The sequence below is a fragment of the Leuciscus leuciscus genome, assembly GCF_965113295.1.
Source record: "Leuciscus leuciscus genome assembly, chromosome: 19".
Taxonomy (NCBI): domain Eukaryota; kingdom Metazoa; phylum Chordata; class Actinopteri; order Cypriniformes; family Leuciscidae; genus Leuciscus; species Leuciscus leuciscus.
The window spans coordinates 9,768,347-9,784,540 of NC_138743.1; the positions used below are offsets into that span (position 1 = coordinate 9,768,347).

A 16,194-nucleotide genomic window follows, 5' to 3' on the forward strand; every position below is an offset into this window, starting at 1 on the left:
ATGAGCGGAGTTGAAAATAGCGATTTTGAATGGCGTGGCGCCTCAGTTCCAGCGAAGCAGCATCACCAAACGCTCTTGAAATTATCATTTTTAAATTCACTACTATCTATAGCACAAAATAAACATGAATGAACATCAGAAGGCTTGGTTGAAAGATAATGTACAACTTACTGAAATGCATTATCTCATATAATCGTGGAAAGCCGTAAACACAAAATTACCTCAGGAAATACATTCATAGCTCCTTAGTTAGCAATTTTCCACAGTCTCCACTCAGGACGTAATTGGGGTTTAAACCTTTAATAAGACGAAATTGAGTTATTACAATGCACGTCAAAAGGAAAACAATAACACTGACATCCCAAAAAAAGCGGGGTATGCATCATTGAAATTACCATTATGCCTAATACAATGGAGGATAAAGTCATCTATTAAAGTTTTATCAGCAAAGATAAATTCAGTGCAAAACAGTTCAACACACACATTGGCTACAAGCATAAAATGAGTATTGCGCCAAACAACTAACATGTGCAAGTTGCAAAGGGTTAGCACTGTTACAGTCAATATTACAGTCATATGTTCATGGTGCAAATAATGGAGAAGCGAAAAGTATGACAAAATCTACAATTACCTGTAAATTTTTTTCAAATGCTAATTAAACACTGTATAGCCTACGTTGTGCGTTCTATAGGAAACTATGAATGTCATGACTTATGGGAAAACATTACCTGCATTTTCACTACTCTCCACAAATAACTTAAGATACATTTGATTTATTTTTTAAACCATACAGAGATTATATAACAAGGTTACATTTTCCTTAGTATTGAAGAACACACATTCTTAAAGCAAATATTAACATCACAGGCAACCCAAGCCGTGTTCTTCATTTTTCTCTTACTTGAAACAAATAAACACCTACATAAAAGCATGCTAGATTAAAAAAAAACTCATGTAGGGTTAGCTGAATGAACCAAGCACTCACAGTATTTACATTTACACCCTTCTATCCCTATACATGTGGATATTCACAAAAAGTAATGGCGAATTCTAATTGCAAGCTTTTATTTCCATCCTCTCAGTCGAAGTCACGGTTGGTGAGGACCAGTGGAGCCACCAGGGTCCACACGTACAGAGAGATGCAGATCCAGCTAGAGGTGATCTTAACCCACACAGAGGGCCACTTGCTGGTCATGGTCTCATAGGTGGAGTCAGGGCTAGAAAATTGACAGGGGGGAAAAAATCAGAGTTTTTTAAAATCAGAGATAATTCTGTAAACTTTGTCAACCATAACCATTTCAATATAGATAGTGAAACACCAAAATGGCAGATAGCAATAACTGACCATTATTGTTATGGCATTTCCAAATGGTTCTATAAATAGAACAGCTTTCATTCAAGTTATTAATTTTAGTTTAAAAATACATTTTTTATTTATTTTATTTTTTTTAAATAAAAATATACAAACACTACTGTTCAAACATCTGGGACCAGAAACATTTCTTATTATTTTTATCAATTTTATCCAGGATTTTTTTAATGAATAGAAACTTTAAAAGAACCACATTTATTTATTTTTTACATTTTAAATGTCTTAACTGTCACATTCGATCAATTCAAAGAGTTCTTGCTGAATAAAAGTAGCAGTTTCTTTCAAAAGAATCGTAGTCACTCTAAAATTTTGAATGGTAGTGTATATTTGAGTATAATATAAATACAATTATACAGTCATTATGAAAATGGTTATAGACAATAAATGTTAATATATATATATATAAAATAAATAATAGTTAAAATATTAAAAATACAGTTTAATGAAGGCAATTTTTTTTAAATACATAATGGTAAATAATTTCAGTTCGTTATCCATTATTTATTATTCAAGGTTGTCAGTAGATATTGGGGGTAAATATGTTAATTACAGTAATGTCAGTCTTTTAACATTCAATATAATAATTCACTTCACCTATAATTTTTATTTACAGAATTGTACATGTGAAATTAGACAAAAATATACAATAGGAATCCTGTTTTTTTTTTGTTTTTTTTATAAGCGCTTGATCTACTTCTAATATTGGCCTAATCAAACCCAGACAGATCATTTACAGATACCAAATTGTCACCAATATATTGTGAAATGAAAGTGATGAAAAACCATCATCACATAGGCACGTACCTGTACCAGTTGGTCAGTGTCATCATGATGTACAGGGAAGCCAAGAAGAGCATGAAATGGAAGAAAGAATAGCTGTAGGTGACTCCATCCTTCTCGTTGTCAACGGCACGGTTGGAGCCATCGCTCACTTCAAAGTTCTCTGGAGCGGGACCATCCTCGATCAGAGCAGACTCGTCGCTGGTGAGGGTCAGTTTGTTCACCTGAGCATTGCTGGAGTTGCGGATACTGAGGAAATAAAAGGAAATTTGACTGCAGTGTTGAAAAATAGCGTCAAAAATACGACATATCTTTTAACAAATGTCAAGCTTTCTTACCTGGAGTACAGCACACACATCAGGAACAAGATCAGCCCCACAATGCCCTGGGCATCCCACCATTGAACAACACGGTCCTGACCAGCAGGGCTGGTGCTGTTGAGGCCAATAATGCCAAGCAAGCTGGGGTTGCATCTGCGTTCTTTGGGAAAAGAAAATCATCATTTTAGACCGATTTTATGAACAACAGAATATCTTCTTTTAGACAAATCTTTCACAATGCTTACCAGGTTCATTGGTCATGGCAGACCAGGTCAGATACATGGTGTACAGGGTAACAATGGAGGACTGCAAGAGACCAGACCTGGGCTGGGACTCCTGGAGGAGAGGAAAGAAAGAATGAAGAAATTAAATCAAATTTGATGCTCACCTGAAGCATGTATGCATTTCATGAATCACTAAGGACCACGGTTTCAGCTAAAAATCTTATTTACATTTCTACTAAAGAATAAAAAGTCATCTAAATCTTGGATGGTAAATTAACAGCAAATTTTCTTTTTTGGGTGAGCTATTCCTTTAAAGCATAGGAGATTATCACAGTTCCTAGCCTGGGAAAACCCAGACTACTTCCGGCAAATTTTAATTCTCTCTCCAGGATAGTCTGGAGAAGAGCCCATTCAAACTCATTTCTGTGCCGCCGAAATCGCGGCACCAATCAGAAACGTTTGGGGAGGGATTTACATGATGACGACAGCGCAGCGACGCTGAAGGAGATTTCATTTCAAAGATGGATGCCGCCGTGGAACATCACTCGTTCGAATCATAGACAGTATATAAACGAATCAGTTATCGCGTCTGTTTTGAGCGATTTAAACTTACCGTTTTCGTTAAAACCGGAGCAAAGAACAACACTCGAAGCATACGTCATCTCCTTCATCGATCTGATTGGTTTTATGACTATCCAATTGCAGCCAGAGGAATTGAGCTACGTCGGTTGGTGACGCCCCTTTGGAAATGATTTGTCTACATAGCTTCCCCAGACCCTATACTCAGTTTCAACTGAGAAGGGTCTGGTTTTAACCAGGCTACACAGTTCCAACACTAGTCATACAAACTCCCAGTGATGTGTTGTATTCATTACCTGGATTTTAGGCAAGATGGACAAGACAGATGAACCAACGCACAGCAGCATGTTGATGCTGATGAAGACTTTGTTCTCAGTGCAGCCATCAGAGTGAGTGTAATACACATAGAACAAGACCAGAGACATCAGGGACAGAGCGTAGTTGAGGGCTGTGGCAGACAGAAGAGCTATGGACGGTAGAACAAATGTGTTAGAATGCAATCAATCTTCTTTACGATTGCATATACACCAGCATCGTAAGAAATATCTAAACATAAAAGGGGCAATATCTTATATTTATGTAAAAGATACACTACCATTTAAAAGTTTGGGTACAGTAACTTAAAAAAAAAAAAAAATTATTACTTGTATTCAGCAAGGATACATTAAATTGATCTGAAGTGACAGTAAAGATGCTCTTTTGTGCTTTCTATTCATCAAAAAATAAATCATGATAAAAATGTATCACAAACATAAAGCAGCACAACTGTTTTCAACATTGATAATCATAAGAAATGTTTCTTAAGCAGCAAATCAGCATATTAGAATGATTTCTGAAGGATCATGTGACACAAGACTGGAGTTATTCAGATTTGCCATCACAGGAATAAATTACTTTTTAAAATAGATTTAAAAAGATTTAAAATTGTAATGATATTTCAAAATATAACTGTTTTACTGTATTTTAAACAAATAAATGCAGCCTAGGTGAGCATTCTTTCAAAAACAACCTCAACAACCCCAAACATTTGATTTTATACTTTTTTTGTCAAGCTACACCAAGGAAAAAAACGGGGTGGCAAAACAAATCAAGTTCTCATAATACATACCTGCATACCAGCAGCGAGAGTTTCCCTCCTCCATTTTCTCCACCCAGGACTCGTTCCAGGAGTGAGCGAAGTCGATCAAGAGCACCAGCTGGATGAGGATAAAACAGAATGCTCCAGCCATGCCTAGGTAAAACCAGACTGGAAGAAGCCCAGCAGAAGAGCATCATTAGAACCTCACAAATAAATCCAGGGAACAACTTGAGTCTGCCTAGTCCCACTCTTAAGTGAGCTTTACGATAAAGCCCACTGCAGATTGCATAATGTATATGTATATTTGATGTACAACTATATCACACGTTCAGCATTTAGTGTTTAATTAGGTCACTACTGACAATGTTGAGTGGACGTATAAAGTCACATACATTGTATTTATGTAATTGCAAGTATATTTCATATTTAAGATGATAAAGTAAGACTTTACCAGTAGTAAAAGGGCCCTCAGGAATAAAGAAAGCTCCGACTGTTATAGCAGTGGCGGCAGCAAACTTGAAGAACCAAAACCTGCAGAAGATCAGAATATTTAGAAGGATTAATGAAGCTCAGTTAAACATTTCTGAAATCGGTTTGCATGTTTTGAATGCCCGTCTTCTTCAAGAACACAGTGATAGTTCTACGTTTCAAACGTTCAACCTTTCAGTTACAGGTCAAGACTTCAACCACTAGGTCACACTAACCCGTTATGCACAGCGGCTCTTGGGTCCTGGCTGCTCTTGACCTTCACCATGATGAGAGAGAAGAGCAGGAAGAACATGGCCATTCCAAAGCACACGCGATACACGGCCTTATACCCAACCAGCACATCGCAGTTCACGTGACCTTCGACCCCTGGGATGGACGTCCCCATTCCTCCTTCACAAAAGCCTGGAATCTACAGTGACATAAAAAAATAAAAAACATACAAATGACCAGAATGCTTCAGTCGCAACCCTGAACATCGAATAAGGCATAGGCCTATGTACAACAAATTGAAACTTGTTTAGAATAAAAGAAGCACTCAGTATCACCTTCTTCAGATGCCCTTCCATGCCTGGCATGAGCATGATGCAAGCAATGCCCACACCCATCAGCATGAAGAAGGCATAGATCAAGCGAGTGACAGTGGAGTTGTTTCCGCCTGGGCAGCATCCGCACAGCAGGCAAGGAGCACTGCCACAAAGACAAGGAATCTACACAGGAGACGAACACACATTAAAGGTGATGTAAGCCATTTTAGATGTTTTGCCAACTTCAAACACACACTCCCAATCCAGATCTAGCAGCAAATTAATTTAGGCATTACAATAATATATTATATAAAGATGGGTAGATATTTCTTTTGACACATACAATTAAAAATATAATAAAGACAAAAGTCACAATAGCGGATAAGCAATATGATGATGTCGATAAATCATCCCTAGCTATAAACGGCTTTATTATGCAAAATGAACAGGGATGGGTGACGCATAAACATGGTGAATTCAAAGTGACTCATATAAGTGCTTAAACATCCCTCACTTGTGCACAGGGTACAAACCAGACAAAGCTTGTGCCTAAATTTGTCTGGCTTTACATAACAAACACGGGTTTAGATGTGATTAGTTCAAACTTTAAATCCTTCCTAAAATAAACGTCTGGATAAAAAATTTATAAAAATAAATGGTTTACACTACTAAAGTTTGGAGTAGTTAAGATTAAGAACATTAAGACTTTTTAATGTGTCTGTAATGTTTTTGCAAGAAGTCTCTTATGCTCACCAAGGCTGCATTTATTAAGTAAAAAATACAATAATACAATGCAATGCTGTAAACATATTATTATAATTTAAAATAAGTGCATTTTTTGTATATATTTTATTCCTGTGATGGTAAAGCTGAATTTTCAGCATCATTACAGTCTACAGTGTCACATGATCCCTCAGAAATCTTTCTAATATGCTGATTTGCTGCTCAATAAACATTTATTATTGCTTTCAATGTTAAAAGCAGTTGTGCTGCTTAATATGTTTGTAAAAACGTAATATATATATATATATATATATTTCAGGATGGTTTGATGAATAGAAAGTTCAAGAGTAGCATTTATTTAAAATAGTCTAGGTTTTTTTGTAACACTGTAAAAATCTTTACTGCCACCTTTTACTGCATTGCTGAATAAAAGTTATATTATTATTATTATATATTTTGTATATTATCTTAAAACTAATTTCTGACCCCAAACTTTTGAATTATAATTTATACATACATAACATAGATACCTACATGTGTCTCATCAAGCTATTATGAAGTGTTACTGAATAGTAAATAGTGAAACATAGCTTCAGAATCTAATGTTTTACTCTCTCTCTCTCTCGTGTATAATGACATGGGTATTACAATGTAAACATGGATCCTGTGTTCTCGTATTCTTACACTAAATAGCTTAAAAATGAATTAAATAAAAAAATACTAAGTGTTTTGTTTTTAATAAAAAAAAATGCCATCATTTTCTGTGATGGGGAAGGTTTGGGGTAAGGGGGTACAAAATTTGGCTCAGTATAAAAACAATTACGCTTATGAAGAATCCCCGTCAACCACATTTACAGGTGTAAGAGACACTGATATAGAGAACATCATTTATATAGATCAGTGGTAAGAGCTGTGTGTGTCATAAGCTGCCATTTGATCGGTGTTTTGATGTCGCAACACCTGAAATCCTAACAAACATGTGACCTTCTTCGAAAACCTCATGTTATGGTGGCAGATCATCTGTAAGTGTGATGTAGTCCCATTTAAACCCCCAAATCACACGTGCGGGGGACGTGTGTCAAAATCAAACATTCATATCAAACGAGCAGCTGTCATGATCACAAGAGCATAGTACAAAACATTTTAATCTACATTTATTTGACTACAAATACGAGAATAATATAAATATATGCGTTCGGTGATCCGAAATCACGCAAAAAGCAAAACATAACACACAAAAAAAATCTGCTTCATCACAACAACAACAAGGGAACCACCCAATATGATATTGGAACGTTACATTTCGTAAAGCATAAACAACTGATTTAAATCGCACTTAAAACATATTAAAATTAATTAATGTGTAGTTATGTGTCATTATTGGTAATTATTCTACAGATGCAGTGGGTTTTATGAATGTAGGGAATCGCGAAAGGCCCAGACACCATTTTCTCTTGTGTCTCTTTGCCGATGCGGATGTCATCAGCTCGCAACTCGCTGAAAACCCGATAACGTCTGTTATTTTTCTTCGCACATCCATACGATTATATTTAGATTCCAGCAGTATATGAATATGTAAACTCACCCAACTGGCCATGGAACATAGCCCGAGTACGGCCCCCATGTTCAGCGGTGATGTGCGACGTTTCTCCGGACTGGTTTGAAAATGGACGCGGTGTGTTTACAATGTTGCTCCGCTGTCTGATGAAGCCGGAAACTACAGGTCAGTTTCACATTGAACGTAGCGTTTCAAAATAAAACGTCGGTCTTTCACGCTGACAAAATAATGGGGGGTAAATTAATAGGAGGTTGCTGGAATTATTATTTTTTGTTTGTTTTAAATATATATATTTAATAAGTCCCAAAATGATAGATAGATAGATAGATAGATAGATAGATAGATAGATAGATAGATAGATAGATAGATAGATAGATAGATAGATAGATAGATAGATAGATAGATAGATAGATAGATAGATAGATAGATAGATAGATAGATGTAAACAAAAAATGAATGAAAGCCAATTTCATTATCTCTTCAAAAACCGCAGACCTAATTTTATTCATAAAGCTATAGCCTACTCTCTATTCAAAACCCCTTATGAAATAGAGAACTCTTTTCTGGGTTTATGGACTACAAAATGAACAGCTCCCTTCACACAGAGATCAAACCTTGTTTATGTCCCTTTAAGAATGGAAACTTCCAGCCTTTTTTTCACAGCATTCATTATTGTTTCTTGCTTAATATTCATGGTTTATGTTCTTCTGTGTTTTGTAGGATGCTCATTAGGGGATTGATAACTATCTTTATCGTTTTTAATGGTGTCATGTTTATTTAAAAATATATTAAAAAAATTCATTACACATTCATACAAAAAAAGCACACTTTTGTTGTCTTCATTGAAACAGGATTACATAAGAATAAAATAGGATATAATTATAGTTGAAGCTATGAAAGTTAATTAAAGAACAATCCCCTTCCAAAACAGTCAGTGCTAATTCAAAAAAGAAATCTACATTCTTAAACAGTAAAAAAATAAAATAAATACGTGCCAATGCTGTTCGGTCATTTTTGACAAAAAAAAAAAAAAAGTTTTTATTTATTTATTACTTTATCGGAATGGTACTAAACTTGGTAAAGGTTTTGGCACTTGCTGTGTGAACACTCACACACACACACACAAAATCATGGACATGATTAGAAAAGGTTAAATGGTCCTGAAAAAAAATAGTCACTCTTGGATGCCTGCATTGGAAACGAATGGGGGACGAATTTCATCTATTGGAAACGTTTGGTATTGCGAACAAACAAATTCTTACTGAAAGCCTATTTTTTGAGATATCAGCCTCAAATTTGAAACACAGCTTGTTTAGATTTATAGCTTTGATTTTCTAGCAGTTTTATAGTAAAACGTGAATTTTTGTGCATTTTTCATAACAAGATGTAACATTTTATAACTTTTTTCAAGTAAATTTTTGTAACTTATTTCACATCAGCAATAATCTGCCAAGTGTCGTCTTTAAAAAGAGACCAAATTTAAGTCTGTGCTCCAAAGCATTCAATATTTATGACAGTTTAAGTTAGAAATTTTACTTTCAGGTCCATGCTCAAAAAGTGAATAAATGGATTATAACTATTGCATAAATATAATTTAGTACCACAAAATCCCCTAAAAAAAATAAAATAATAATTGACTGACAAGCGAACAGCGCCAAAGGGTTAATAACTTAATAATGTAAAAGCAAGGTGATCAGAAATTGTGCAATACAGTCATGTACGCTTGGTCACATTTCCTCATTAATGTTCTTATGGTGAAATCAAACATCTAGGCCTACATCATTAGTTTATGAAAAGAAATTCAGTAATGACATAGAAACCAAGAAAGCCTGCAGGAGTCAGTTCATTAAAACAGCTGTACAGTCATGGAAGTCAATCTGTTGCTAAGTCCATGGTAATTGGCACTGAGGCAAATTATTAAATAAAATGGAGGTCTAGAATATCTGTGTTCTGAGAAATGTGATCGGGGAAATGTTATTGGTCATGATGTGAATATCGGATTTGCATGCACTATTATTAGAACAGCACATCATTTTAAATGCCAGTAAAATTCTTCCACCGAGATCATGTTTCTCAACATCAAGTCAACATAATCTTGTCTCTTTAGTAGTTATTTATAAGGAATAAACATATTTTCCTTTTTCATGCAGCCAATTTAAAAATGACTTCACTCGGCTTATTTGTGGGATGAAGCAGAAGTGATCATTTACATAAGAGCTGTAATTGGCCCAGAATGTCTTATGAAAGGGCCACCGTTCTGTAATACACTTGGTCAGTCATTTCCCCATCCCAGGAAAAATGACAAGTGGCAAATGTGTACTTCTGGAATCTGATCTTTTCCATTTTAAAGCTTACATTCATTAAGTACAACGTTGTTATGCCTTCAGTGTCTCCTTGTCTGTATTCCAAGTAGATGATACTAATTATATTAATGGATCTCAGGGAGGATTAAGGACATTCTAATCTAGCCACTGTATATGTCACCATCACATCAGAACCCAAAAGTGATAGGCCTATTTTAAAGTGACCCAGCCAACACATGTATGTGGGGCTTATATGGATATGAAATGGGCTGAAAAACTGGGCCCTGTTAAGGATTGGCCACATATTCCATAATGGCCCCATGCCAATTGACCACATGGATTTTATGCTAAATTGCTCTTGCCACTATGTTGGTCCCAACTGGGCAACATGTGCAAGACCTATCTCGGTCCCAGCTTTAACCCAGCCAGCATTTGTATGTGAGGCCCATTTGGGTTTGAAATGGGCTGAAAAATTGGCTCTATGGGATTGTTCGTGGGTTCCCTAATGGCCCCATGCCAATTGCCCACACGGAATTCATGCAGGATTGCACTTGCCAACAGGTGGGCCCAAAGTCTGGGCAACATGCGCAAGACCCAGCTTTCTACAAGGTTTCTGCATGGGCTGAAATATGGATTGTAAGTGGGTTTGTCCACAGGTTCCATGTTGGCCCCATGCAACATGTGTGGGGAGTAGTAAAAAAATGTAACAGCATCAGTTAGTTCTTCCAAATAAATTCGAATAAATACTAGTTTTGATCTGTGCATCTGGTCATTTGTTTGAACAACTTTGGCTTAAAAAGCTTTGGTTGGGTTTTATTCTGTTGTTTGTCTGACAATAGGTAAATTACCATATGCAAACCAAACCAATCAGGATTATGCAAAGTAATAAGATATGTGATGTATACTCGTATTGCTTTAATAGTAAAATTTAGATTGGTAACTGTAATTTTTCCCTCTAGTTCCTCCACCATCTGCCTTTTCTCAAGAGAGCTGGGTTGACTTTTTCGCAGTTAATCACCCCTTCATAAATTTTTCAGAAAATAATCTCTTTTTGTCAGTCTTTTAGATCAATACTCTTTTGGTCTACAGACATCCTCTATCACTTCATAATTAAACACATGCCTTTGGGCCACCAGAGTTCATTTTATTTTTGGAATTGACAAATGGGATGAAGACGCTGCCATGTGGAGCAGGATAGAGGTGATTATCCTCAGCCAGTTCAGAGGGTTACCGTTTTGTTTGTTAAAGGGGATTGTGATTACATAAGGTGTTTAAGGTAGTAGTAGAGACAGAGCGGTAGGTCACTGAGTTAGTGTCTGAAAAATATAAATTATATTATATTATATTATATTATATTATATTATATTATATTATATTATATTATATTATATTATATTATATTATATTATAATTCAGGTAAATTGGGACACTTTTGCCATTGAGAGAAGTTTCACTTCATTTTACTGTAAAGAAACATTATTGTTTTTGAAAGAAGTCTCTTATGCTCATCAAGCCTGCATTTATTTGTTAAAAAAAAAAACACACAAAAAACCCCCAGTAATATTGTACAATATTATTACAATTTAAAATAAAGGTTTTATATTTGAATATACTTTAAAATATAATTTATTTATGTGATGCAAATCTGAATCTTCATTAGCCATTGCTTCAGTCTTCAGTGTCACATGATCCTTCAAAAATCATTCTATGCTGCATTCTGTAATATAGTTTTTTCATTTTTTAAAATCAAAAATAGGCTTTTAAATATGCATGTAATTATTCCCATTTCCATTTTAAATAGCCTATAATGTGTGTGCCAAAAAAATATTATATTAGGCCTATATTCTATTCTATTCTATTCTATTCTATTCTATTCTATTCTATTCTATATCATTCGAGTGTAATCTGCCAGTTCATATACACACTATAAATAGACAAAATAACATACTTTTCTCTGTCTGACAGGCAGTGTTTGGCTATGCGCGCTCTCGTGTGATGTCAGCAGCGCGCGGGGTAGTTGTGCTCGCTCGCGCTGGACTCAGTGTCAGAGAAGGAGAATCACGACGAAGATGGTCTCAATATGCGGAGTTCCCCTCGAGGATAGCCTCGGTTGGTACTGATTCGGAGTGTTCTCCCGGATAACTCTGCTTCGAGGAGTCGCTTCGTATTCGGAGTGAGTAAACGCGCTGTTGCAGGACTGTCATAAGACAGACAGAGAGGGTTAGACTTAGAGATGTGCCAGAATTGTATGTGGAGCGCATCACTGCGCGCTTTGAAGTTCTTTATGTTCGCTGGTCTATCCAGATGCTCACTGATGCATTACAACTATCCGTTTATTTACACGCCGCCTAAACGACAGGACAGTACGTAAATGAATGAACCACGTGTTATGAATGTGTATTGGTAGTAGTTAAATAATCCTAGCTGTCGTTGGGAAAATCTATTGTTCCTATTCGAGTGTCTTCTGCCAGTTCATATTCACTGTAACCATGCCATATACCCTGTACGCGTCTGACACACAGGAATTGACTATTTTAAAATATTTTTTTATTTCTTAGATCTATTTATTTAACGAATGCAATTTAATTAATGCGCTCACGAAAGGTTTTCATGATGAAAGAATAAAAGGTTATGCTAGAATAGAACTAGGCTATAATATATTATAGGATTTGATAGTCTTGTAAACCAGAAGTAAAATGTATTATATTATAGCTAGTTTGTAACTGATCTGAGATGCTTAGTAGCTGGTCCATGCTGATCATATTGGATCATGCAGTCAGCTGGTCATGCAGGTTAAGTAAGTCAGTCAAATTGTTTTTTAGAACATGATTGGTGGTCAACCAGCTAATGACCAGCTAGAAGCATGTTTCAAAACAGCTTAAACTGGATTTTCCAGCAGGATTATTACAGTTAATATATTAATTTGAATGTAAAAGATTAATCTACAATGCTTCATGGTTGTAAATAAATGCATAACAAAAAGCCAATACAAAGTTAGTGTCTGGGATAAGCAACACTTTCCTTCTAAAAGTTATTTCAAAACACAAATAGACCACAATTTGTTATTTTTCTCATGAACATTTATTTTTTTTATTTCTGTTTTTAATCTTTAATTGAATTAATTAATTTTCCTCTTTAAAAGCCCTGCATGGAGAGAATGCGCAGATCCGATATTGTGACATTTGTGATAATTTAGTTGCTAAGTTAAAGGTGGTTAAAGTTGCCTAGGAGACACAGCAGTTTCATTATCTTCTCATCTAGAAGCATTTACTCAAACGGGCACCGTGTCCTTTCCACTATAACGAGTTTTGCATTTACATTCTGGTATAAGGGCCCTTTGTTCGTTGCTATGGGTGCTGTCTCTTTTTTTGTATGCTATGGTGTTCTTGAAAACAAAAGATTGTCATATTGCTGCACTGTGACAATAGATGAGCCTCCAGCGGGGTTAAATCACACATGAAATTACATTGATAAGTCCTATCTTTCCCCAAAACAGCTCAATAACCTTCACAAGATTTACTGATAGAGGGCAGGATCTGGTGCAAAGGCTGTCATTTTATTGCAGCACACTTAATAATATAATAGCCTTAATTCTTATACAGGTTATCTTCTGTTTTCTGAATCCAAATAGTGGATGGTTTCTAATTGCTTGGGCAGTTTTGTCCGAATTATACTGAAAACAGATAGAGGTTTCTATGAAAAGCATACATCAAATCTCATGATAAATTGCTTTGATATAGAAGCCACCGTTCTACATCAGTCAATCTCGACGTCAGAATGTGTTTCGGTCACCGTGTGTGTGTATGTCGTGCCATGGTACAGTAGAGTATCTCCTGCTGGGTGCCGCCCATGGAGAATCTATTTTTAATTGGCCTTGTTGATGATAACATAAACTTTGCAGCGGTGTCTGCCTGCTCATGAAGTTAATTGTGCTCACGGGACTTGACAGTATCGTTTGGCACAGTTTATTTTCTTCACGTTCACACTTGCTCGTCTGCTTTCACACATGTCAGAAGACCGGCAATTAGGGAAGAAAAGCAGATTTGATGCCCAGGCTTCTTGTTTTATTTCTTTAGGCTATTTTAACATGTAAAGTTATAGTTTTGACAAAATGCTGCAGTTCGAAATCACAAGCCAGACATAATTATAATTATACGAAAGGATTGTGACAGTGATATGTTGTTCTATGGATCATATCTAAAGCATTTTTGAATGGGAAATATCTTGAAAATCATACTGTAAGAGAATGATGAAACGGTAAAATGCAGCTCCAATGTTTTTACATATTTATATTAAAATAATCTTATAGATGTGTCTGCATGTTAAACCTGAATAACTGAAAGCATTTTTAAGCCAATCATAGGTTTATTCTCTCAAGAAACCTTCCAGCCACCCCAAAAAAAGCTCAACCAATGGTGTGAGTTTGACAGGAAAAATGTGTGAAAACTGTCAAAATTACACACTTCACCTTTACATTTTTCTTCTCTTTTACCTTTACCTCTGGAGTTTGAGGAGGATTATTAAACAAATTCAAATCAATTTAAACATATTATTACGACAAAGCATTGGGAGCTTCAGGTGCTTATTTGTAACCCATAGTCTTTTCGAGCAGGCGTTTAAAAATATTTAAACTGACAGTATGCAACAGATCAAAATTTGGCCTTGAAGAAGCGCAGCCTCTATTTTCTCTTTGAACAGCTGATATTCATTCTGTTTCAGCCTCCTTCAGAGTATCATCAAGGCTCTAGTGAAAGGCATGACAGCTTCTGTTCAAGTGTTTCACTGGCGAGATCCCAAGAGAGCTCAACGCTCCATTCATTCTACCAATTGGTCCATGCATTACATAAATATTCTCTTGTAAACAAACAATAGAAAACATTGCACCATGCAACACCACAAACAATCACAGATAGTTATTACTTAACAGTGACTTTTTTACCCAGTGCAACTTACAATACCACACAGTTACATGGCATTTACTGTATAAGAGACATATGTAATACTGAAACAACTTATAATATTTTTTCTTGTAGTCTTTTTGGACTACCCTATCTAATTTATCTGACCAATGGCAGATTGTTGAAAACAATCATTATTTTTTTTTTGCAATTCTACTAGATTCTGCTATAGTGGCACCGAAATTGCACAGTTCATCTTAAAATAGTGAAATGCACAGAAATGTATGATCATAACTAGTGGCCAAAAGGATGAACCAACCAAAACTGTTCATTTATTTTATTTTATTTTATTTTATTTTATTTTATTTTATTTTATTTTATTTTATTTTATTTTATTTTATTTTATTTTATTTTATTTTATTTTATTTTATTTTATTTTATTTTATTTTATTTTATTTTATTTTATTTTATTTTAAAGAATTGAGTAATTAAGTGGTGGCACCAAAATAAGTAAAACCATATCATTTTGACCATATTAAACTGTTATTTCATAGGTAAGGTTCATGTTGGTTTCATATAAAAATTAAATTATGATAAAAAAAGAACATTATAATGTATTTGTAACGGTTTGTCACTGTGTAAAGGCGCACAACGAAGGAGATTCAAAATAGTAAATTGTCTTTATTATTACAAAATACAAAACCAGATAGTCTTGATCATTATCTACAAACTAAAACACAGGAGATCGCTGGAGAATAATGTAAAACAACTATTATAATATTGACGTTGACATAAACAATACTGGACAATGTAAACTCAGGGCTTAAATACCAGAGGAATGTAATCAAGAAACAGAACGGGTAGAAAATCTTTGAAAATCATTTGGTAGCAAAATTACATGAAATAACCCATTAGATTTATTTCAGTTTTTCACTATACTGTTAACCATAACAGTGTTTTACCATAGCATTTGACAGTCTTTTACCATTAAAATTATATGTTTTGCCCTCGGCCAAATTAATAATTTACATATAACATGATTTTTTTTTGTATTGCCTCTTTTTGTGACTGCATGGGTGTATTCTGCAGGGGACACTGATGGATCAGCGGTAGTTTTCAGAGGTGCACATTGCTAACATGTGGGCTTTTATTTATCTCACCATATGGGGTACATGTGGTGTTCCTAAGGAGTTAAAGACCACACAGTGTTCTAGTGATAAGGCCTAATCTTAGGCTCTACTATATAGCAGGGCTTGTAGTATAAAAATCTGGCACCGGAGGGTTATAAAGTGCCAGGGGTCACACTCTTATCTGTTATTTGTTATCTTAAATCGCCGGATTTGAGC

At 35.2% G+C, this 16,194-nt stretch overlaps 2 protein-coding genes across 2 annotated transcripts in view; one reads left to right on the top strand and one right to left on the bottom strand.

The window, feature by feature from the left end:
• Positions 1–281: 281 nt before the first annotated feature.
• serinc1 (serine incorporator 1) lies at positions 282–7,817 on the bottom strand. The gene is made up of 10 exons (XM_082148258.1): positions 7,675–7,817; positions 5,388–5,549; positions 5,058–5,251; positions 4,805–4,884; positions 4,384–4,521; positions 3,572–3,741; positions 2,718–2,808; positions 2,491–2,632; positions 2,177–2,401; positions 282–1,217 (listed from the first exon to the last, which is right to left on the bottom strand). Exons 1-10 carry the CDS (start codon positions 7,711–7,713, stop codon positions 1,079–1,081), a joined length of 1,380 nt encoding a protein of 459 aa, XP_082004384.1. The 5' UTR covers positions 7,714–7,817; the 3' UTR covers positions 282–1,078.
• Positions 7,818–11,964: 4,147 nt separating this feature from the next.
• Positions 11,965–16,194, top strand: part of pkib (protein kinase (cAMP-dependent, catalytic) inhibitor beta) — a 42,903-nt gene continuing 38,673 nt past the window's right edge. The window contains exon 1 of the mRNA XM_082148343.1: positions 11,965–12,123. The gene's annotated coding sequence lies outside the window, so the exon portion shown is untranslated. The remainder of the gene's footprint in view (positions 12,124–16,194) is intronic.

Bases quoted from the DNA above. Each gene is read 5' to 3' on its own strand.
- serinc1 (XM_082148258.1), bottom strand. From the start codon at position 7,713: ATGGGGGCCGTACTCGGGCTATGTTCCATGGCCAGTTGG. The intron at 5,550-7,674 runs GTGAGTTTACAT...TCTCCTGTGTAG, and splicing joins TATGTTCCATGGCCAGTTGG to ATTCCTTGTCTTTGTGGCAG. The intron at 2,402-2,490 runs GTAAGAAAGCTT...TTATTTCCTCAG, and splicing joins ATGTGTGTGCTGTACTCCAG to TATCCGCAACTCCAGCAATG.